The sequence below is a fragment of the Lethenteron reissneri genome, chromosome 41 (assembly GCF_015708825.2).
Source record: "Lethenteron reissneri isolate LAM-NWPU_2019-01 chromosome 41, ASM1570882v1, whole genome shotgun sequence".
Classification (NCBI taxonomy): Eukaryota; Metazoa; Chordata; class Hyperoartia; order Petromyzontiformes; family Petromyzontidae; genus Lethenteron; species Lethenteron reissneri.
In genome coordinates, this window is record NC_083819.1 from 6882561 (window position 1) to 6906391 (window position 23831).

The 23831-nt window shown below is 55.7% G+C and overlaps 1 protein-coding gene across 6 annotated transcripts; it reads left to right on the forward strand.

The window, feature by feature from the left end:
• Positions 1 to 3107: 3107 nt before the first annotated feature.
• LOC133352741 (MAM domain-containing glycosylphosphatidylinositol anchor protein 2-like) lies at positions 3108 to 23533 on the forward strand. 6 transcript variants are annotated; one of them, XM_061568588.1, is made up of 17 exons: positions 3108 to 3760; positions 4498 to 5041; positions 6175 to 6314; positions 6833 to 7007; positions 7371 to 7561; positions 9266 to 9398; positions 10186 to 10455; positions 11161 to 11490; positions 13668 to 13961; positions 15488 to 15742; positions 16623 to 16768; positions 16893 to 17070; positions 18241 to 18447; positions 19975 to 20137; positions 21040 to 21164; positions 22112 to 22214; positions 22858 to 23533. In XM_061568588.1, the coding sequence occupies exons 2-16, from the start codon at positions 4963 to 4965 to the stop codon at positions 22165 to 22167; spliced, it is 2742 nt and encodes a 913-aa protein (XP_061424572.1). In that variant the 5' UTR covers positions 3108 to 3760; positions 4498 to 4962; the 3' UTR covers positions 22168 to 22214; positions 22858 to 23533. The 6 variants fall into 6 exon arrangements, with proteins under 6 accessions (XP_061424572.1, XP_061424568.1, XP_061424569.1 ...); XM_061568584.1 differs by having other exon boundaries at positions 3110 to 3760; positions 4474 to 5041; positions 19975 to 20133; positions 22858 to 23532; XM_061568585.1 differs by having other exon boundaries at positions 3110 to 3760; positions 4477 to 5041; positions 19975 to 20133; positions 22858 to 23532.
• Positions 23534 to 23831: the final 298 nt, after the last annotated feature.

The window sequence follows — 23831 nt, forward strand, 5'->3', positions numbered from 1 at the left end:
TTGCAGAGGGGCGGGGCTTGTGGGGGGGGCCTGCCCGTAGGCCACGCCTCCACCAGAGATCCGAATTCAAGGGAGTCCTCTACTTACGAACGAGTTAGGTTCCAGAGGTCATCTTCTTGGTTCTTTCGGTAAAGTCACGTAGAAGGGAAGTAATAAAATAATAAAAATAAAGCATAATAAAACTTCCCTTCTACGTGACTTTACCGAAAGAACCAAGAAGATGAATCCCTGCAGTCACGAAAGCTTTAAATCGAAAATTCCAGAGATCTGTTCGTAAGTCGATTTGTTCGCAAGTCCAACTTTACTCCCGTCGATTCCAAACATGTTGTACGGCGTGTACACTAAACACGGGGAATGGCTTGCAAAGTTGTATAATCTCCTGTAGACGTAGATGCCACTGGTTCTTCACGTTCTGCAGATGTAGATGCCACTGGTTCTTCGCGTTCTGCAGATGTAGATGCCACTGGTTCTTCACGTTCTGCAGATGTAGATGCCACTGGTTCTTCACGTTCTGCAGATGTAGATGCCACTGGTTCTTCACATTCTGCATATGTAGATGCCACTGGTTCTTCACGTTCTGCAGATGTAGATGCCACTGGTTCTTCACGTTCTGCAGATGTAGATGCCACTGGTTCTTCACGTTCTGCAGATGTAGATGCCACTGGTTCTTCGCGTTCTGCAGATGTAGATGCCACTGGTTCTTCACGTTCTGTAGATGTAGATGCCACTGGTTCTTCACGTTCTGCAGATGTAGATGCCACTGGTTATTCACGTTCTGCAGATGTAGATGCCACTGGTTTTTCACGTTCTGCAAATGTAGATGCCACTGGTTCTTCACGTTCTGCAGATGTAGATGCCACTGGTTCTTCGCGTTCTGCAGATGTAGATGCCACTGGTTCTTCACGTTCTGCAGATGTAGATGCCACTGGTTCTTCACGTTCTGCAGATGTAGATGCCACTGGTTCTTCACGTTCTGCAGATGTAGATGCCACTGGTTCTTCGCGTTCTGCAGATGTAGATGCCACTGGTTCTTCACGTTCTGTAGATGTAGATGCCACTGGTTCTTCACGTTCTGCAGATGTAGATGCCACTGGTTCTTCACGTTCTGCAGATGTAGATGCCATTTGTTTCTCATGTTCTGCAGATGTAGATGCCACCACCGCCATCTATTGCGCGGCGGTTGAATTTACGACTCTTGTTCCAAACAGCCAACTGGACATACGTACAGGTTTGTTCGTATCCCTGAAAGTTCGTAAGCCGAGTCCCTGTAAGGACTGCGCAGTATATCCCGTGTGGAGATCTAATTTATAATTATAGAGCTGAAAAACTATTACGCAGTGCGTGTACACTTTTTATCCGTCCGGCGCTCCGCTCGTTGTTGTGAGCGTCGCTCCTCCACCCTCCTTCACGAGCCTCCTCCTCCTCCATCGAAGCCGATTTTGACGCCGCTGGTACCAGTCATCGGCAAGTCCAATCACCTCCACATCCCCGTGTACCACATCAGCACATCTCTTCTCTAGCCCACGCCCGTTTAGCCCCCCTCTATCCGGCCAAACAGAAGCTGCTTGGGCATGCAGAAAACGCAGTGTCTCGCATCCCGGAGGAGCTCACTGATGAGACCGTGTCCAAATCTAGACCCTCTCACACGCACCTGGTCTCACACAGACAAATATCCCCAGTATAGCCTTAACCGGCTGTTGGGGCAAGTGGTGTTCGCGAGCACCTACGAAGCTCGGCACGGCACCCGAAGCGGTGGGTTGCCAGCACCACGCACGGCTGTCTTTGTCACCCTAATGGCGATGTTTACACAGCGCTCATTTGAGGCCGAGTCGACCTACACACACTCTCTCACGCACACCACCCCGGCACTTCACTTCATCGTGGCTCCGAGCGCGCCACCAGTCGCATTAATAATGCAGCTCGCCAGCGGCGCCACAACCAATTAGGCTCCATTACAACCCCTGGACCCCTCCCCTCACCCCTCGATTCCACCCCCCCCCCCCCCCCCCGGATGACCCCTCTACACCAAGGGTTATTTTTGATCCACGTCTCTACTTGACACCCACCACTCACCACCGCGCACATTCACACTATCACTCATTCACCCCGCTAAATTCATTCCCCCCTCTCACCCACTCTCTCGTCACACTCGCCTCTCGTCTTTAACTTATCCTGTCACTCACTTCACTCGCGTGTTCCTACACTCACTTACTCATTGTCCATCCACTCACCCATTCACTCACTCACTAAGTCGCTCACCTACTCACTCACCACCCGCCTGCTATCCACTCAACACATTGACTCACACATCTATTGACTCACCCACTAACTCACTCGCTTACCAACTCACCATCCACCTCCTTTCCACTCACCGACTGACTCACCCACTAAGTCGCTCACCCACTCACTCATCATCCCACGTTACACTCACCCATCGACTCATAACACCCATTCACTCACCCACCGACTCGCCCGCAAGCGCACTCACAACAAATTCACCCACCCCCTTATGCACCCACATACGCATCCACATATCCACCCACCTACTTATCCACTCTCCTACACAATCACTCACCTAACCACTCATCAACCCAACTGATCTCCACTCACCCATCGACTTACCCACTCACTCATTGACCAATGCACTTACTCACCCACCGAACTCTTCATCATTCACTCACCAACACCACTCATCGGCGTACTCGGCAACCCATGCAACACACATTCGCCCGTGCGCGCCTACAATCACGCAGGGACGGGCTTCACATACGCGCAAAAAGAATGCTTATCTTCCTTCGCCGTCAATTGTAGTTAATGAGCTCCAATGGGGACCACACGAGAGACTCCTGAGCGCCGCATGCGCAAGAGTGAGAGGAAGCGAGAGGGAGATTGGAGAGGAGCGACGGCGCTCACGCAGTCGACTCCACGCGCCATCGAATCTTCGTCAAAAGCCTCGCGAAGTGCGCACCCTGGCGTCAAGAGATGCCTCGTTCCTTGAAACGAAAACAAACCTCCTGCCTCCCCTTGCCTCTCTCCTCCCCACCTCTCCCTGCGCCTCTCCCATCTCCCCGCCTCTCCTCCGCCCGATCTGCCTAACCCTGTCTCCCCCTACCTCTATTTTCCTCTCCCCATCTCTCGCTGCGTCGTGACTACGCGCTCCCCCGTGCAATCGTGAGCGAACTGCAGCGTTTCGACCCTCGCGCGTTGCGTGTTGCGCGTGCGTGCGAGCGGCAGTCACCCGCCAGTGCGTATATGGTGCGCGTCATCTCGTCCTGCCATGGCCAATTCCTCCGGTCGAGCGCGGTGAGCGCGTGGTGCGCCTCCGCCGACGGAGCGGCGTCTTCTCCTCCGCGGTGTCGAAGCGAGCGGGACCTCTCGGAGGGGCGCCCCCCCCCCCCCTCCACGGGCCAAGCGAGCGGGCGGGGGGGGTGACCCCGCGAGACCCCCGTTCCCGCCTCCTCCCCGTTATATATTCCTCCCCCCCCCCCCCCCCACGGCTGACCGTCGCCCACGCACTCGGTCCGCAGCACCACCGGCGCCTCTGGGCGCAGAACCCCTCCTCGTTCGCTGCGATTGACGCGAGGACTCGACGCAGAAGAGATGGCGACACGAGAGAGCGGGAGATGCCGAGGATGAGGAGGAGCCGAGCGCCGTGATTCGCGACCAGCGCCGGCCATCGCTGCTCCTCCATCCTTCACCCCCTTCTCGCCTCCATCGCACGCTCTGCGGGTCTCCGAGGAGGCTGAGAACACCCGCCTCGGTACGGATGTTGCATTTGTGGACACGGACACAGAACACACGCGCAGACTCGCGGCTACACACAGAGACGCGTGTGCGTGCATACCCACTGACGCGGATACACGCGCAGGCACGGGTAGCACACAGATACGCGGGCACACACAGATACGCGTGTGCGCGTGTACACACGGACACGGATCGACACGGATCGACACGGATACGCGAACACACGCTTCACGTGCGCGCACAGAACGCGTACACGCACCGTCATGGGAATACGTCAACACGCATGCATAATAAGACGCACACAAACTCACACGCGTACACACGCACGGGTACATACGCAGACATGCTTGCACGTATGCATACAGACTTATGCGCACAGTCACCCACACAATGACCCGCACACGCACGCACACAAACATCCCGCTGCATTCCCATGCCCCTCCACGCACAGCCCTTGTTGACCCAGTTCCACGGAACGGACATCAGCGCGACCTCCTCCTCCTCCTGCTGCACCGGCTACCCCCCCCCCCTCCACCCCTTTATTCCTGCCTCGCCTGCCCCCTTCTGCACTCCCTGCTCCCCCTAGTCAGTCATTGCCCCCGCTCTTCCTTATGCCCTTGCCCTTCATCGCCCGGCTGCTGTGCCGTCGGTGCCCGCTGTGCCCGCGCCACGATCCCATGTACCCACACGTGTTCCTCGAGTCTAATGAAGGTGCTGACCCTACACCAGCAGCGGCTCTCTCGCTTCTCGCAGGAGGAGCGGCGCCTTCAGGCACCGGGGCCCACAGGGGCAGGCGGACGCGGCCGATTATAATTGGGCCCGCGGGACAGGAGCGACCGGAGATCGCTCTCGTTCTGCTGCGGCCGCTCTTGCTGCTGCCGCTGCTGTTCGCGGCTATAATTGGCGCAGGGAGGGGCCAGGTTCCGTCGCGAGTTGCGTCTGGACGGTGGCGATCGCGGCGCCGCTGGGACACGGAGACGTCGCTCGAGGTCCAACGCGCACGGTTGTGTGGGGGAGCCCGCGGGAGATGAGGTCCTTTGCCCTCGGAGGGCGCTTCGACAACAGCCCCGCTCCCGGGTCTCTGGGCCGCGCGGACTGAGGCTTGGAACCCTACTTCGACGGACCGATCGCGCGCGACTCCCCTGGAGCCCCAGACCGGAGACCCCGGAGAGCAGAAAGCGTGGGACCCTCGGACCCCCCCCCCCCCCGGGGTGCGTCATGGTTCTCCTGGCGTGGGCGCTCCTCGTGTGGCTGCGGCGCGCCTCCAGCGCCGACGCGTCAGGACCGGGAGTTTACGGTGACTCCCGCACGCCGCTCACCTCGCTCGCTCCCAGCTCCAGCACCAGCCCCAGCACCACCGCCGTCATTAACACCCTTAACTTCATCAGGCCTAACACCAGCGCCATCACGAGTAGGATCATCAACACCAGCATCATCCCCGACACCAGCTACATCAACGGCCCCCTTTACCATCAACGCTAAAAACAGCTCCATCACCAGTCTCATCCTCATAAGGGGCCATCCATTTAGTACGTACGCATGGAGGGGGGGAGGGGGGTTAACTCAAATGCGTACGCTTGCGTATGGGGGGGTCTACTGACAATGTTCGTACGCACAGGAAACGGGGGGGGGGGTGAATCCTCGGTAATAAATTGTCTACATTGGCTTTCAAATTAGTTAGATAGTCCGGCGGTGGACTATTTGCTTAAACACGTTAATATGATTAATCCTTGATCGTTTCTGCGTGGATTAAATATCGGCCGTTCTATAGGATTCGGGGGGGGAGGTGCGTCAAGCGTATGTGCGCAGGTGGGGAGGGGGGTGTAAATAGTACGCGTGCGTACAGGGAGGGGGTAGGGGTCAAGTTTTGACAGATTTTTACGTACCTACTCAATGGATGACCCCTAAGCAGGCCCATCACCGGCATCATTACCATCGGACCCATCGCCAGCACACGCATCACCCCCGATACCAGCCTCATCCCCAGCATCACCTCCATAACCAGTGCCGGAGTAAGTTAGTGCGGGGTCCGAAATAAATAAATATAACACATAAATATGAAAACACACATTTTTTACTTGCATAATAAAGTCATTGTATCTTTTCATTTGCTATATAGCGAGATAATACGACAAATCGCTAACCTTAAGCACCCAGTCGTTCACAGTAATAGAGCAAGTGCAGAATCACTGAACCGGAATTCATAGCTTGAAAGCATTTAGCGCGGGGCCCTTGAAAGTGCGGGCCCCGTAGCATATGTAGCTCCTTTTGCTCCTGGGATAATCCGGCACCGCCCGTAACTACCCCAACTCCATCACCAGTGACATCCCCAACACCAACCCCATCACCAGCGCCAATGCCATCTGCAGTCGGAGCTCCGCTCTGATGTTAAATACGGCTGTGAACTCCCCTCCCTCCCCTCTTCTCCAGCTCCCCCTGAGGCAAGAATCGTCTCCACGGGGCAGTCGTGCAATGGACAAGATGAGGGTCAGAGCGAGCGCGCGTTCGCCGTGCGCGAGGGGGACACCCTGGAGCTTACCTGCATCGTCAAGGGTCACCCCCACCCACAGGTGTGGCCACTCAGCTTCCTCCACCTGCACCACACACCACGGCTTACTCCTCCTGCACCACGGACCACGGCTCACTCCACCTGCACCACACACCACGGCTCACTTCTCCTGCACCACGACTTACTCGTCCTGCACCACGCACCACGGCTCACTCCACCTGCACCACGCACCACGGCTCACTCCACCTGCACCACGCACCACGGCTCACTCCACCTGCACCACGACTCACTCTACCTGCACCACACACCACGACTCACTCCACCTGCACCACACACCACGACTTACTCCACCTGCACCACGCACCACGACTTACTCCTCCTGCACCACGCACCACGGCTCACTCCACCTGCACCACGCACCACGGCTCACTCCACCTGCACCACGCACCACGACTTACTCCACCTGCACCACGCACCACGACTTACTCCTCCTGCACCACGCACCACGACTCACTCCACCTGCACCACGCACCACGGCTCACTCCGCCTGCCATCGGCCTGGCCGCTCGTACGCCCCAGATTCGCTGGACCAAGACGTCGAGCACGAGCTCGGACAAGCTGCAGGAGATGAATCTATCCAACGAGACGCTGCGCATCAAGAACATCACGCGGCAGCAGGCGGGCTACTACTGCTGCCGCGCCGAGAACGGGATCGGGCAGCCGGCCATATTCTCCTCCCGTGTGGACGTTCACTGTGAGTCAAGGGGTTCACTGTAGGTGAAGGGGCTCACTGTGGGGGAAGGGGTCCACTCTGGGTGATGGGGTTCACTGTGGGTGAAGGGGTCCACTGTGGGTGAAGGGGTTCACTGTGGGTGAAGGGGCTCACTGTGGGTGAAGGGGTCCACTCTGGGTGATGGGGTTCACTGTGGGTGAAGGGGTCCACTGTGGGTGAAGGGGTCCATTGTGGGTGAAGGGGTCCACTGTGGGTGAAGGGGTCCACTGTGGGTGAAGGGGTCCACTGTGAATTAAAGGGTCCACTTTAAAGTGAAGGGGGTCCACTATGACCGGACATATCCCCGTCCATCCACCCTCCTCTCCCGCACCCTCGTGTGCCCAGACCTGGACCCGCCCGTGCTCATGGTCCACCAGAACGTGGGGGAGGCGAAGTACTACCAGGAGCGGACCACCTTCCTGCGCTGCTCCGCCAACTCGAGCCCCCCCGCGCAGATCACGTGGCTGCGCGCGGGCCACGTGGTCAAGCAGGAGCAGGACGACGGCATCAGCGTCTACAAGCCGCTCTTCGTGAAGGTGCGTCTTAGGGCGGGGGGCGAAGGGGGGGGGGGGGCAAAGGGGGGCGTGGTGGGGGCGGAGGGGGGGTTGCGTGTTGAGTTTTTTATTGCGGTTATTATTTGAGGCCACGTCGCTTCTGAAAATCAATTACTAGCTAGGCTTTCTTTACCCGGACGGTTAAAGACAGTTAAGTTTTATTCGCGTATAAAAAATTTTTCTTTAAGTGATTTGTTTACATATCCTATACTTTGCACCCCTGTCGTGTTTGTGTATTTTTTGTTGTTGTAACGTTTTGACCCCGTGTCCCTTACTTGACATCTGTGACAAAGAGCTTCATAGCTCATCGGATTCCTCCGTTATGAACAAATATTCTGATTCTGACTTGAGCCATGGCCGGGTCGGTGCTTCGCCAGCCACGGCCACGTGCACGGGCGGCAACTTCTTGCTATGCAACCGCGGCCCTGCCTGGCTGTAAAAAAAACAAAGGTAAAAGCGCAGCCCTGTAAATTGCTCGCTCACCACCACTGCTGGGGGTAGGGCCTCCGCTTGAAGAAGCTGGAGGGAAGCCCCCTAACATCGAGGGTATTTTGTTCGAATCTTCCACGTTGTACCCAGGCACCTTCACAGAGGTGGGCGTACCCTGCACTAAGATATTCCGCCCCACACGCAACCTGCCGATCGACCACCTGGAACACATTTACACTGTGGCTGGTGGACAGAAGCGGTGTGTGGGAGGCGGGGGGGGGGGTGGGAGGCGGGGGTGGGGGGAGATTTAAGAAACGTGCCCCCATCGTTTCAACTGCCCCGCCGTGGGAGATGGAATACATTCTAGATTTGAAGCTTTCGTGACTGCAAGGATTTATACTGTATCAAGTGAGGCAAAATTCCAAGAGCTCGTCTCGTGGAATTTTGCCTCACTTGATACAGTAACTCTAGCTGTGACGGTCCCACCTGATGACGGAGACTTGTGTTGCCTCCGAAACGTCGTGATTTATAATTTTATTTCTATTATTATTTCTATTATTTTTATTGTTTATTTTTACCTACGTGACTATACCGAAAAAACTTAAGAGATGGAATCCAACCGGCGAACCTTCTCGGCTGGCAAGTCCAGCGGCGGCGTCGCTGCTGACCGCTAGCCGCACGGTCGGTCGGGGGGGCCTCTTCACGCTCCGCGGAGCCGAGAAGTCGCCCCCCCCCCTTCCGCCACCCCCTCCCCCCCCCCCCCGGGAATTCACAGTTGCCGCATCAGCGATTCGCAACAACGACGGCGTGGGTAAGGGATGGCGGGGTTTGGGAAGGGGGGTCAATACGAGTAAGGAAACAAGGAGCGGGGTGGAGGGGTGGGGGGCAGCTATTTGATTTCCTCTCCCAAGAGATCGATTTTTACTCCCTCGCTCTGCTGAGCGCGGCGCGGGGCGCGAGAGGCGAGAGGACGTAGAGATGCAGCACCTCGGGAGAAATGGTTCTCCATGGGACAACAGGATCCAAAGAGGTTCCCCGGGACTGCGGATCCGGGGTTAGAATGCCGCGTGGGCCCCCAGTTCCCACCCCCCTCTCCTCCCCATGATATATTTATTTTTTGTGCGAGGCCTCTGTTGGGGGGGGGGCGTGGGGGGGTGTGCCGTGAATATCGGAGAAATGGAGGCACACGAGCCACGCGGGGACGTGGGTGGGTGACGCGTGGCTTTGACTGCATCGCGCCGGCGTTGCGCGGTGCAGGACGAGCCCATGGTGCTGAAGCTGAAGAACATGCGGGACAAGGACTACACGACGTACAGCTGCGTGGCGTCCGTGCGCAACGCGTGCGGCATCGAGAACCTCACGGCGAGTTTCCAGCTCACAAACAAGACCGGTGCGGGGTGCAGCTCACGCGCACGCTCACGCACAAAGACAAAGATCCCCCGGATAGACTTTACGGCCTGCTGGGGCAAGTGCTGTTAGCGAGATCCTTTGAAGGCCGCCACGGCACACGACGGGGTGGGTGGCCAGAAACCAGAACCGGCCGCCTTTGTCTCGCCAGTTGCGATGTTTACACACCACACCAGGTACTCATTTGAGGCTGAGTCAACACCACATAGACACACGTATATGCACAGTGCTTGAATTCAGCAGGAACAGCCCAAAACGCTGTTCCAGTAATTAATTATTTTGGCACGGCGCATCCATCTCGCCTCCTTTTGCCGAGATGGGAGGTGTTATGGGACGCCACATCAAAAATATAGGGTGTTATTACGCACATGCATAACCTCAACTCTAGTGCCAGGAAGTACCTTACACCGATTACGCCTGCTCCAAGCGCAGCCGCTATGGCAGCGTTATGGAAAATATTGAGTTAAAAATTAAGCCCCGCGTGTGTCCACACTAACAAAGACAAAGATCCCCCGTATAGCCCTAACAGCCTATTGGGGCAAGTGCTGTAAGCTAAGTAGCACATTTGAAGGCCGGCACGGCACACAACGGGGTGGGAGGCCAGCACCACGCCCGACCGCCTTTGTCTCCCCAGCGGCGATGTTTATACCCCGTGCCAAGTACTCAGTTGAGACTGAGTCACAGGGCCGTATTGCTGTCCATACTAACGCACACACACACTCTCTGCCACCCCCCCCCCCTCTTATTCCACCACCCGCCGGCTCCCCCAGCGCCCCCGCAGAGCCGCATCCGCGACGCGGAGAGTCTGGTGATAAACCCAGGTGACAGGGTCTTCGTGCAGTGCGACGCCGTGGCTGGGTACCCCCACCCCTCCCTCTCGTGGTCACGTTTGGGGGGGCGTCTGCCCCCTAACAGTTGCGTCTCGGGCGGGAATTTCAGCCTGGCGCGGGCGCACCGTGAGGACGCGGGCACGTATTACTGCGAGGCGTTCAACCGCGTGGGCGACCCCTACCGCCGGCCCGTGACCATTGTGGTGCGAAGTGAGTCCCGCGCAGAGGTTTGGGGGTGGAGGGTGGTTCGTGCACCGTCACGCAGCATCACGCAGCGTCACGCACCATCACGCACCGTCACGCACCGTCACGCACCACCACGCATCATCACGCACCATCACACACCATCACGCAGCATCACGCAGAATCACGCAGCGTCACACACCGTCACACACCGTCACGCACCATCACACACCATCACACACCATCACGCAGCATCACACACCGTCACGCACCATCACGCACCATCACGCAGCATCACACACCATCACGCACCATCACGCACCATCACGCACCATCACGCACCGTCACGCACCGTCACGCACCGTCACACACCATCACGCTCCATCACACACCGTCACGCACCATCACGCACCATCACGCACCGTCACGCAGTGTCACACACCATCACACATCGTCACGCACCATCAAGCACCGTCACGCACCGTCACGCGCCATCATATATCAGAAGGCACCGCATGCCCCATCGCGCCCCAGCATACACTAGCATGCAGTATCACACGCCATCACATACAACCGTGCACAATCACGTACAAGCATACATGATAATCACACGTTAGCATGCACCATCACATACCTTTAACACAGGATGTACCACGAGTATGCACCATCACACAGACAAACACACACCGACTGACGGGACCTCCTTGAACACACACACACTCCTCCACCCAGCTCTGCGCCAGGGCCGCTTTTGGATCACCCCGGACCCGTACGTAGAGGATGGAAACATCACCATCGGCCGCGGGGTGAATATCACGTGCCAGGTGGAGGCCGTGCCTCTGGAGGAGCTCACGTACACGTGGTACAAGAACGGGCGCGTGCAGTCCAGCACGAGCCACATGGTGATCACGCCCACCGACGTGGACATCCACCCGGGCACCTCCAGCCTCGCCATCATCAACCTCAAGTTCACCGACTTTGGCACCTACACGTGCGTGGCGTCGCTCAACAATTACGCCATCCCCAACATCAGCATCGACGTGAACATCTCTAGCAGCACTGGTGCGTGACCTCAGCTCCAGACGGCCGCCACGGCTGCACCTGAACCCTGCTTGGGGAGGCCGCTGTGGGCAAACCCTGGGATGACGGCGTGCCAATCATTGTTTCACTCAACATCTTTATTATGCTGGAGGAATCCGATGAGCTACAAATGTATTTTTTCACAGATGTCCAATAAAGTGCAGGTTAGAATGTTACAACAAACAATTCAAAAACGATAGAAGCGTAAAGTAGAGGAAAGGTAATAGAATAGGTTTTACCCTTTTTTCTGGTAATAAAACAGGTGTTAAGATGTTAAAACCCCCTTGCAAAAGGTTTCAGTTTGGTGTTTTAACATCTTAACATCTGTTTTGTTGCCAGAAAAAAGGGGAAAACCTATTTTTATATGTTGACACTGGCAAAGGAGGTCCCACGATAGAGGAAAGATAATAAGTAATTTAAAATATATACAAATACAATTTAACATTTTTTTTATCTTACCAGGTAAAGCCCACTGAGCTATTAGCTTGCTTCAGAAGCGACCTGGACACAAATGATAGCTCAACGAAATTACTTATCGCGTGGAAATGTATAATCTGTTCTCTCGTTGCGATCACGGGGAGGATGGAAACAGGACGGACCGGCTACCACTTGCGTAATACGTCTCTCTACTGAGATAACACACAAACGCACCCACACACAGCAGCATCTGCAGCAATTATCGCTTCCTACTGGCAGGCTAATGCCCCACGTCACTCTTGCAAATGAAACTCTCATCCTGCTCTCTTGAGTTCTCACCTGGGGAAACAAAATTATGCTTAAAGAGGTCCGATTTACGGCGCATGCAGAGTTCGTGCGGCGAGTCGCTGACACGAGCCAGAGAAGAGTGTCGTCGCTGAAATGTTATTGCGCACAGACATTGTTTCAGCTGTTTCGTAGACACCGCAGCGCTGTATAGATACATCCACAGGAAGCCGTATTCCACACACGGGGAGCGGAGAGGATCATGGGTGCTCCCCATCCCACCCCCAACCTGCAGCACGAAAGAAAAATCCTTTATATGCGTGGCGGCTAGAGTCCTCTCGTCCTCTGGCTTGAGATGGCTGCCACCTATGGGTCAGATGATTGCCTGCCACGATTATGCAATTGGTTGGAATATAAAAAAAAAATCCTAAAAAGTGTAAAGTTATGGAAAAACAATTTCACGAAAATAAATTGTCACGCACAACGAGTCTGTGTGCAAAATGTCAGCTCGATTGGATCACGGGAAGTGGGTTAAAAAACGACCGAAAGATTTGCACGGTCGTAAGCGCGCAAGCAAGCACGCAAGTGAACTTAATATAAAGGATTTAATAAGCAACGTTTGTTTAAGCGGCAAACCCAGGACTTGATTCAAATGAAATGTTTTGCTTGCAGCTCAGGATTGAAACGCAATGCTGTAGCGCTACGATTCCTGCAGACGATAAATTGCCCTTTTACTATGAAGAAGGGCCATTCGCTCTAAACGCCCCCCATTATTGTGATTATATTCCTCTCAGGGCAGCAGAGTTATTGACAAATGTGTTGAGTTTGTTATTTGTGCTTTTACGCAACTGCCAATGCAGCATCGCGAATACATTGTTAAATAATGATAGATCGTTTGCCACCGGCCATGAGTGCGGGTGGAACATGAGCGCGGGTGAGGGCAGGAATTGAAAATACAAAAATTAACCCGTAAAAACAAAGTTTTTCACTATAAATCCTTTATATGCGTGGCGGCTAGAGTCCTCTCGTCATCTGGCTTGAGATGGCTGCCACCTATGGGTCAGATGATTGCCTGCCACCATTAAGCAATTGGTAATTAAATATTATTTATTTTTTCCTAAAAAGTGTAACATTTTGGAAAAAATTTTGTTAACGAAAATAAATTGTCACGCACAACGAGTCTGTGTGCAAAATGTCAGTTCGATTGCATCACGGGAAGTGGGTTAAAAAACGACCGAAAGATTAGCACGGTCGTAAGCGCGCAAGCAAGCAAGTGAACTTAATATAAAGGATTTAAAAAGTAGGGTCCACAACTCGACAACAGCTCCGGGCCCCCACCACTCAAACTTCATCGGGGCCCACCGCGTATCCTGTCGAGTGTGCCGAGTTTCGTGGTGTGCGTGACCCCTGTCCCTCCCACCCCCCCCCCCCCCTCGTGTTGCGGGGCGCGTACCCAGTGGCCCCCACGGTGACGGTGCCCAAGGGCCGCTCCGTGGTCACGGTGCGAGAGGGCAGCGTGGCGGAGCTGCAGTGCGTGGTGAGCGGCAAGCCCAAGCCCGTGCTGCTGTGGTCCCGCGCCGACCGCGACGCTCCGATGCCGGACGGGGCACCGCACACCGAGAGCCACGACGGGACCCTGCGCTTCGCCAACGCCACGCGCAACATGACCGGCACCTACCGCTGTCAGACGGGCCGCTACAATGGCTTCAACGTCACCCCCCGCGAGGCCAACGTGCAGCTCATCGTGCAGTGTGAGCGTCGGCGCTCGGGTCACGCGGCGGCACGGTGCCTGGGGTGGCTCAAAGAGCCCAGGGTGCATGGCTCAGAGACCACGCAGAGTTACCTGGGAGCAGCGTGGCTCAGAAAAACCCAGGGTGGTCAAGGAGAAGGGTGGCTCAGAAAACGCAGGTTGGCTCGAAGACCTCGGGTGGCTTAGAGTCGCAGAGTGGCCTGGGAGCAGGTTGGCTCCGATATCCAGAGTGGCATAGGATCAGGATCGCTCAAAAACTCAAAGTGGCCTAGGACTGGGGTGGCGCAGAGACTCAGGGTGGTCCGTGTGACCACTTGAGCAACGAGTTACGACCTCCGGCGACCTGCGGAGTTTAAGCGGCAGTCGGAGTGGAACGACGAATCGATCCATCAACACTCCTGCTGCAGGCTCAACCTCCGCCACTTAAACCCCTCTGAAGTCGACACCACGCTACCACAGAAGGACGTTGTGCATGGGGATGTGAGAGCTAGAGCCGATAATACATGGCAGCCAAAAGAACATGGCCCTCGCTCATCTTTCTGTTCACCATTTAACACCACCAACCTCAGATTATGATTCCCCCCCTGCCCCCCCCCCCAATTCAAAACTTGTAACACGGAGTCACACCGCAGGGTCGGGCTCACGGCGTATCGCAGCAGGACTGCACGTGGTACGAGTCGGCGTTTGTTTACGTGTGTGTACACGTTACATCAATGCGATTATCTCACCCCTCCAGCCACTGGAGATGCTACCATTAACGCGAACGTTTGAATTGTCATCCTATTCCTTATTCTTCTTCTTTCGTATGGCATTGTGAAAAGCAACAGGTTTTTATTTTTTCTTAATGATCGTTATAAATGAATGTAAAGGTTCCTCATCCAGTCCAATGAGGTGGTTGACGCAGTGTGGATTCCAGCGACACCGCCAGGATGTGCATGGAAGGAACATTCGTCGGCGATGTGCTTGATGGTTCGGACTTCTCCACAGTCGCAGTTGGGCGATTCTTTGATCTTCCATTTATGGAACGTGTACGCGCATCTGCCGTGTTGCGTTCCTCAATAGTCGCCATCAATTGAAAATTGCTTAGGGTGTGGGGGGAAGGGGTGGGGGAGCGGTCTCACTTTGTTGTCACGCAGGCGCCGTGTACCCTCGCCATATTCTTAGGTTTTTTCGGTAAAGTCACGTAGGTAAAAAATCAAAATTAATGAAAGTAAAATAAAATAAAAATCACGACGTTTCGGAGGCAACACAAGCTTCCGTCTTCAGGTGGAAGCTTGTGTTGCCTCCGAAACGTCGTGATTTTTATTTTATTTTTATTAATTTAAATTAGATTTTTTTTACCTACGTGACTTTACCGAAAAAACCTAAGAATATGAATACTTGCAGTCACGAAAGCTTCAAATCTAGAATACCCTCGCCATCTCTACCTCCTCCGCCCACTCCACCCACCTCCCCTCCGCACTCCACCTCGAGCCTCACACCCCCCCCCCCCCACCCCGGTGTTCCCCCCTCCGCCCCCCCTCCCAGACCCCCCGCAGGTGGAGCCCGTGGCGAGCGAGATCCGTCAGGCGCTGGGCCGGCGCGTGTCGATGCGCTGCGCGGTGCTGCGCGCGTTGCCCGCGCGGCCCCTCGAGTATGAGTGGCGACGCGGGGGCCCCGTGCTGCGCTCGGGCCTCGTCGAGTCTCTGGACATCGCGAGCCTCTCGGCCGGAGACTACGGCTCCTACACGTGCACCGTGACCAACGAGGCCGGGTCCTCGAGGTGCCTCTTCAACGTCACCGGTGCGCACGGGAACGCGCGCGCGTGAGGAGCGCGCCGCGATACAAATCCGGCGAGCCGAGTTCGATTGCCACTGACGGCCAACACCGGTGACCATTATCTCAACCGGTTTCTGGGCCTCCCCTAGGTCGGCTCAGCCACAATTGAGTAACCGGTGCGATGTGTAAAAACATTGCCACTAGGGAGACGAAGGCGGTCGAGCGTAGTGGTGGCCAACCTACCCCCTCGTGTGGCGTGCCGGCCCTCATAGGTGGTCACGAATATAACTTGCCCCAACGGTCCTGTTCAGGCTATACGGCGGATCTCTGTATTTGTGCACATGATGGGCACGCCTGCCCGGTGTTTATGGATCCGGTGTGAATTTCAAGTTGTGTGGTTCATGGGGCGAGCGGGAAGGTGCATGTCCATTTTTGAATGTGTAAGGTAGCTTGCAGGCAGGTTAGACATCTTGTACGGTTCTTTCGGTAAAGTCACGTAGATAAAATAATAACAAGAAAATAATAAAAATGAAGTGAATGAAAAATAATAAAATATCACGACGTTTCGATCGCAACACAAGCGGTCGTCCCTGTTCCTGATGACGACCGCTCGTGTTGCGATCGAAACGTAATATTTTATTATTTTTTATCCACCTTATTTTTATTATTGTATCGTTATTATTTTTCCATCTACGTGACTTCACCGAAATAACCCTAGAATGTGACTTCCTGCAGTCACGAAAGTTTTAAATCAGGCTGAGACATCGTGACAAGGCGCGTGTCGCCAGGCGCGTCCGTGCCCTGATCCCGAGTCCCCGAACCCGCCTCAGTTTCAGCTTTCATGTATTAGGTATTATAGCCCTGTGAGCCATTCGGCTCTTCAATCCCCCCCCCCACCCCCCAGGCCGTGCCTACGCACCAGAGTTCTACTACAACCGGTCGCACCCGATCCGCACGGTGGGCGACATGTACGCCTATCAGCTCGAGTGGACCCAGGCGCTGCCGGAGGCGGTGGACCGCGTCAAGACCTACAAGCTCGAGTACCGGCGGGTGAGACCCCCAGCCATCGGCGTGGGCAGCACGGGCGACGCTCCTCGCCGACCACCTCATCCGCCAACTCACACGCCTCCTCGCCTTTCGTCCCACCTGTCCGTCCGCCCCCTCGTGCCCGCAGGTGGGCACGTTGTTGTGGCGCAGGGTGACCTTGCAGGCGCTGCCCCTGGGGCGTGGGCAGCTGCACGAGCATGTCCTTCCCGACCTGCAGCGGCCCCACTCCTACCAAGTGCGGCTCACGCCTGTCTCGCAGTTCGGAGAGGGAGACACGGCCAACTTCCTCGTCCACTACAAAGAGGGTAAAGCGTCGCCCGCCGCAAGCGAGAGCCTCGTCGCCGCGCGAGGGTGACCGCATCGCCGGCGCGGGCAAACTCATCGTGACCAGGGACGTGCGGTCAGGGGAGGCAGCTATCACATCTGCCTCACTGAGGGGGACGTGTCTAACAGTGAGGACACGCCCCCCTCCGTGAGGACACGCCCCCTCCGTGAGGACACGCCCCCCTCCGTGAGGACACGCCCCCTCCGTGAGGACACGCCCCCCTCCGTGAGGACACGCCCCCCTCAGTGTGTGTCTCTGACACGCGCCAGTGCCTCCCCAGACATTGACCTCACCGCACGTCACTGGTCGTGACAAAGAGAGCAACCTCACCGCTACAAGGGTAACCTCACTACTTGAAGGGTAACCTCACTACTTGAAGGGTGACCTCACTACAAGGGTAACCTCACCACTACAAGGGTGATTTCATCTTCACGAGGATAAACCTCGCAAATATATTTTGCTCTCAGTACAGGTCCCATCTCTCACCCATCAATCACTGTGCTCAACTATCACCAACCGCTCATCCGACTCACTCATTCCTCATCCTGTACACAAGTCTCACCCATCCATTTATCTTTCGACAACGCCAACTTACCCTACACAGCCAACACGCTCCATGCCACCCTGCCCGCTCACCCCCCCCCCCCTCTCGAGCCTCTGACCCCCACGCCACCTCGCCCCCTCTGCACCGCTCTCTCCTTGATCCTCTCTGCCTCACCCCCGTCTCTCCCTCACCCCACTACCTCCCCCCCTCTTTCTTACCCTCCCCCCTAGTTCTCTTGTATGTATGTTGAACTTCTTTCGCACCGTACGTCGTCAACCGTGCTAATCGGGGGTGCGGGGGAAGGACAACAAACTAAGCACTCTCCTACCCCCCAACTCCCCCTCGAACTTACCTCCTAATTATTTTGCTCCCACCCATCTATTAGTCCTTCTCCCCCTCTCTCTTACCCTTCTCTCTCTCTCTCTTACCCTCTCACATTGCCCCCCCCCTTGTCCCCTCTTTCTCCTTCCACCTCTCCCCATCTCTGTCTCTCTCTCTCTTACCCTCACTCCCCCTCTCTCTTACTCTCTCACATTCTCCCCTTGTCCCCTCTCTCTCTCTTATCCCCATCGCCGCCGCCCCCAACGCCTTCCTCTGACGACCTAGACCCACCCCCCTTTCCCTCGTACCCCCTAGATCTCAACGGCTCGGGAACCCTGACCCCTGCCTCCGCGTGTCAATTTGAGGAGAATCTCTGCGGCTTCGCGGCGGACCCGACGGGGACGTTCAACTGGACGAGGCGAAGCCCCCTGACCAGGTCCAGGAGGCCGTCCAACACGGGGCCCACCCTGGACCGCCACAACACCTCGACGGGTCAGGCCACGGCAGACAATGACGCAGACTGCCCTCCGGCACCGCAGAAGTCACGCGCACTGTGCCACACCACGCACGTCATCAGCAGACCAAGCACTCATATTCTTGGGTCTTTCGGTTAAGTCACGTGGATAGTAATAGGGTTTTCCCCTTTTTTCTGGCAAAACTGAAACCTTTTGCAAGGGATCATGTTTACATTAACCACAATACTTGCAGTCAGAATGCAAACAAAAAACATATTCTGATAATGTATGCATTGTCCTTGATACTGATTGGTCCACACCAGAGACAGCTTTCCTTAGAGCCTAGTCTCATACGGTGTTCGACCAGATGACGCCAAAAGGCGAACACCAAAAGGCGTCATCTGGTCGAACACCGTATAAGACGAGGCTCTACGGAAAGCTGTCTCTGGTGTGGACCAATCAGTTTCAACGACAATGCATAAATTATCAGAGTGTTGTTTTTTGTTTGCATTCTGACTGCAAGTATTGTGGTTAATGTAAACATGATTCCTTGCAAAGGTTTCAGTTTTGTTGCCAGAAAAAAGGGGGAAACCCCTATTATTATATTTTGATACTAGCAAAGGAGGACTCATGATGTAGATCACGTAGATAGGTTCAAAGAAAATAACAAAAAAATACAAAAAAACTACGACGTTTTGACCGCAACACAAGCAGTCGTCTTGAGGAAAACGACCACTTGTGTTGCAATCGAAACGTCGTAGTTTTTTGTTATTTTTTATTTTCTTTGAACCTGTCTACGTGACTTTACCGAAAGACCCAAGAATATTAATTCCTGCAGTCACGAAAGCTTTAAGGCAAGATTCAGACCAAGTTCATTTGCCTACACGCACACCACCCCCACCCACACCCAGTGGCGGAGCCAGGATTTTCAGGTAGGGGGGGGGCAACCCCTCCAGCAATGAAAAATGATAGAGGAGTTGTTAGTAAGTAAGGACTTGTCCCTTCCTTTTTATTTGACGCGTGTGTGATCGGCATCGCGCTCGCTGAAGGTATGATGCCTTCAGGGAAGTCGTGTACTGTCTACGCAACTGCACACAATTATGTGAGTCACGTATAACTGCTTTGCCGTTACTTATTGCCAATTATGGACTCAGACTATTGTCCTATCATCTCAGAGTCCCTGGCACGTAATAATATGCTACAGAGTGGCAGTGGGGGTCGCAAAATGCCGACTTATTACTAATAAACCCCAATGATCCTATCGAAATTAGGGATTTCGATCGGATCATTGGGGGGGGGGGGGGCACGTGCCACCCCCCCTCCCCCCCACTGGCTCCACACCGAGTCTGCCAGAGTTTAAATTATTTTTTTCCGAGGTCCTCAAAACCTGCAACACTCCCCCCACCCCCTCCTCCTCCCCACACCCTGGGGAAATCTTTTCCAGAGCTCAGTTCGGGACACTTGAAATAAAGGCCTGACTTGGGGTGACTAAGATTGTGACTCAGGGTGGGTGACTTTGGGTGACTCGCCGTGACCCCGGGGCGACTGGGCACCTCGCCCGCAGGTCACTACATGTTCCTGGAGGCTTCGAATCCGCGCCGTGCCGGGGACCGGGCGCGTCTCCTGAGCCCCTGGTACAGCCCCCCGTGGCGCACCCACTACGCGAAGGTGAACAAGGACATCTGCCTCATCTTCTACTACCACGTGTACGGCAAGCACATGGGTAGGTACGGCAAGCGCTCGGGTACACACACGCGCGTGCGCGTGTTCATTGAGCTTAGACGCACACACACACACACATGCCTGGCCCTCCCTACCCCTGTGACTGCGCTCAGCCCACCTAACCCACCGGCCACACTCGCCTGTCACGCTCATCCCTCACGCTCACCGCTGGCAGCTGGCAGCTGGCCATCGTGAGCCAGATCGAGGGCTGCGGGACACGATGCGGTGTGGGAGTCCACGGCACGACCTCCACCCCGCAGCCCCCGAAGAACTCCTCCCCACGATGTTACGTGCGCGGTGGCTCCGTCACTCGCCCCCATTTCGATGCAAATGAGGCAATTGCCGCGGCTGACCGCACGCGCGCACGCGGCTTCCTTCCGACGCAAGCTGCGGCGAATGGGTTAGGGCCGCGGTGTTCAAGAAGGTCAAGGTCACGTTCAGTGCCGGAATAAGCTAGTGCGGGGCCTGTAGCATATGTTATAAAGGGCCCTTAAATAAAAAAAAACACATTCATGTTAAAACACCAATTTTTTACTTGCAAAGTAAAGTAATTGTATTTTTTCATTTGCTATACAGCCAGATAATACGACAAATCGCTAACCTTAAACATCCAGTCGTTCGTTAAAGTTGAAGGCAGTATAGTACTCTAGTAATAGAGCAAATGCAGAATCACTGAACCGGAATTGATAGCTTGAACGCATTTAGCGCGGGGCCCTTGAAAGTGCGGGGCCCGTAGCTACATATGTAGCACAAGTAGCTACTTGTGCTACGGGGATAATCCGGCACTGGTCACGTTCGGGCTCGGCTGGGGTGCATGTGTAGGGGGACGCGACTTTTCCTCGCATCTCTCTTGCTCCCGCCCCACGAGGACGACGAACGCGACGCGGCCGTTTGTCTTTGCGTGCAGGCGCCCTCAATGTGTACGTCAGAGCGGAGGGAGTCCCCGACAACCGCGTGTGGGGTCGCAGCGGCAACCAGGGGAACGCGTGGCACCACGCCGCCGTGGGCATCGTGCCCCCGAAACGCTTCCAGGTGAGACACTCACTCCCCAAAGGTGAGAGACTCGACAAGGGGAGTGGTGAGCGCCTCACGTGGTGTGGGCACGGAGACCTGTGATGAACGAGACTCGGGTGGGGCGAGTGGGTTGTTAAGTGCTCATCGACACATTCTGTGCACACCCCCCCCCCCATAGACACACACCGCAGCGGGTACACGTACTCATTTAATGCTGAGTCGACCTAGGGGAGGCCCAGAACCGGTTCAGATATTCGTCACAGATGTTGACTGTGAGCGGGAATTGAACTCGGGTCGCCGGATTCGTAGCGCAGCGTGCTAACCGCTGCGCCACCGCTCCTCACCTAGGATTAGACAAAGACCATGACAAACCTGTAGACACCAAACCCACACAACAACAACCGCCACTCGCCACTAAATGTCAGTGACGTTACCACGGCGTATGTGCCAGGCTAGGTGCACTTTGAGGCGACGGGAAGTGTCGAAGGCACGCGCACACTCACTCACACACACTCATAGGCAGACACAAATATGTTTATAAATAAACACTCAGACACACAGATGCACGCATGGGTATACAAGGTGCTTCAAAAAATGTTAACACTTATATTAAACTATCGTTTTTAATGTTAAAGGATAATACACTGTAACATGGTATCAAATGTGATGTTAATAGATTCAAAATGTCAAAATGTCTCCACTTGTTCGCCATCATTGTCAACACGTGCATGGAATCTTCTCCAGGCGGTCTACAGAGCCCGGAGGCGGCACATTTCTCAGAAGTGTTAAAATGTTTTTGAAGCACCCTGTACATCCACACGCGCGCAGACGCGAACACAAACGCAGTCGGCTGGCGACTGCGCCTCCCCAAGGTCACCACTTGAGATGATGAGAGTTTAAATTCTTAGCACCCTTCCCTTGCCTTGCACCATACCCCCCACCTCGCCCCCCCCCCCGCCCGGTAGCTGGTGTTCGAGGGGGTGCGCGGGAACGGGGAGGAGGGGGACATGGCCTTGGATGACATCTCCGTGATGCAGGGGCGATGTGAGCGCTACGTCAACCTCAAGCGTGAGTGCCGCCCTGCGAGCCTCCTCCCCGAGTGTTACTCTGTGAGAATCCCTGAACGTGAGACTCCCTCTGAGTGTGAGTCTCTCTGAGTGTGAGTCTCTCTGAGTGTGAGAATCCCTGAACGTGAGACTCCTCTGAGTGTGTGACTCTCTGAGTGTGAGTCTCTCTGAGTGTGAGTCTCTCTGAGTGTGAGAATCCCTGAACGTGAGACTCCCTGATTGTGAGACTCCCTCTGAGTGTGAGTCTCTCTGAGTGTGAGAATCCCTCTGATTGTGAGACTCTCTCTGAGTGTGAGAATCCCTCTGAGTGTGAGAATCCCTCTGAGTGTGAGACTCTCTCTGAGTGTGAGTCTCTCTGAGTGTGAGTCTCCCTGAGTGTGAGTCTCTCTGAGTGTGAGCTCTCTGAGTGTGAGAATCCCTCTACGTGAGACTCCCTGATTGTGAGACTCCCTCTGAGTGTGAGTCTCTCTGAGTGTGAGAATCCCTCTGAGTGTGAGTCTCTCTGAGTGTGAGAATCCCTGAACGTGAGACTCCCTCTGAGTGTGAGACTCCCTGAGTGTGAGAATCCCTGAGACACCTTAACCCCCCCCATCATCCCCATCTCTGCTCCTCCCCCCCCTCCCCCTCCTCCCGTCCCCTCTTAGCCTCGGTAGGAGTCGCCAGTCCCCTGGGCCGAGCGGGGAGGCCCCGCCGTGCCCACTGGTGGCTCGTGGTCGCGGGGTCCCTCGGCATCTTCCTGCTCGGCAGATGATGACGAGGAGCAGCCCCATCCGTGCACACGCACGCGCGCACACCTGTACACGCGTATCCACACACACACACAAACCTACACACGTCGGTTAACAGAGTCCGGGGACAAGCGCTGTAAGCGAGTAGCACCTATGGAGGCCGCCATGGCACACGAGGTGGTGGATGGCCAACGCCACGCCCTCGTCGCGATGTTTACACATCGCAACAGGTACTAATTTGAGGCTGAGTCGACCTAGGAGAGGCCCAGAAGCGGTTCAGATAATCGTCACTGGTGCTGATCGTGAGCGAGAATCGAACTCGGGTCACAGGGTTCGTAGTGTAGCGTGCTAACCATACACAAACACCTGTGCACACACCCCCATAGACACGTGTGACACCCACACATCTTTGGCACACCTGTGCCTACAGCCACATTGCATACACACCTGTTGACACACACACGCACATCCTCCTCGCTCGGGGACCACAGCCCGGGCTCCTCCGCACTCACGCCTCCCACCCCCGAGGATGAGCTCTCACCTGGAGCCCCAGGAGGGTGGACGCCAGGTGGTGGTGGTGGTGGGGGGGAGTAGGTGGAGGGGAGGGGGGGAGTAGGTGGGGGGGGGGTATCCCCACATTCCCGGCTCTTCAAGACGTCGCGCGTTGTCCCCTGCCGTGCGGGAGGCGCCTGCTGGAGAAGGAGGACGAGGGGACTCCACCAGCTGGGAGCACGGAGAGGCTCCACGTGGACAGTGGGGCGAGTGGGGTTGGGGGGGCTCCACTGCGCCCGCAACCCGGGGCCTGGTGCCACTCACAGCGGGAACTGCAAAGCGCGCACCGAGTCGCGGTGGCGGTGGTGGAAAAACGGGAGGGGGTGATGGTGGGGGGG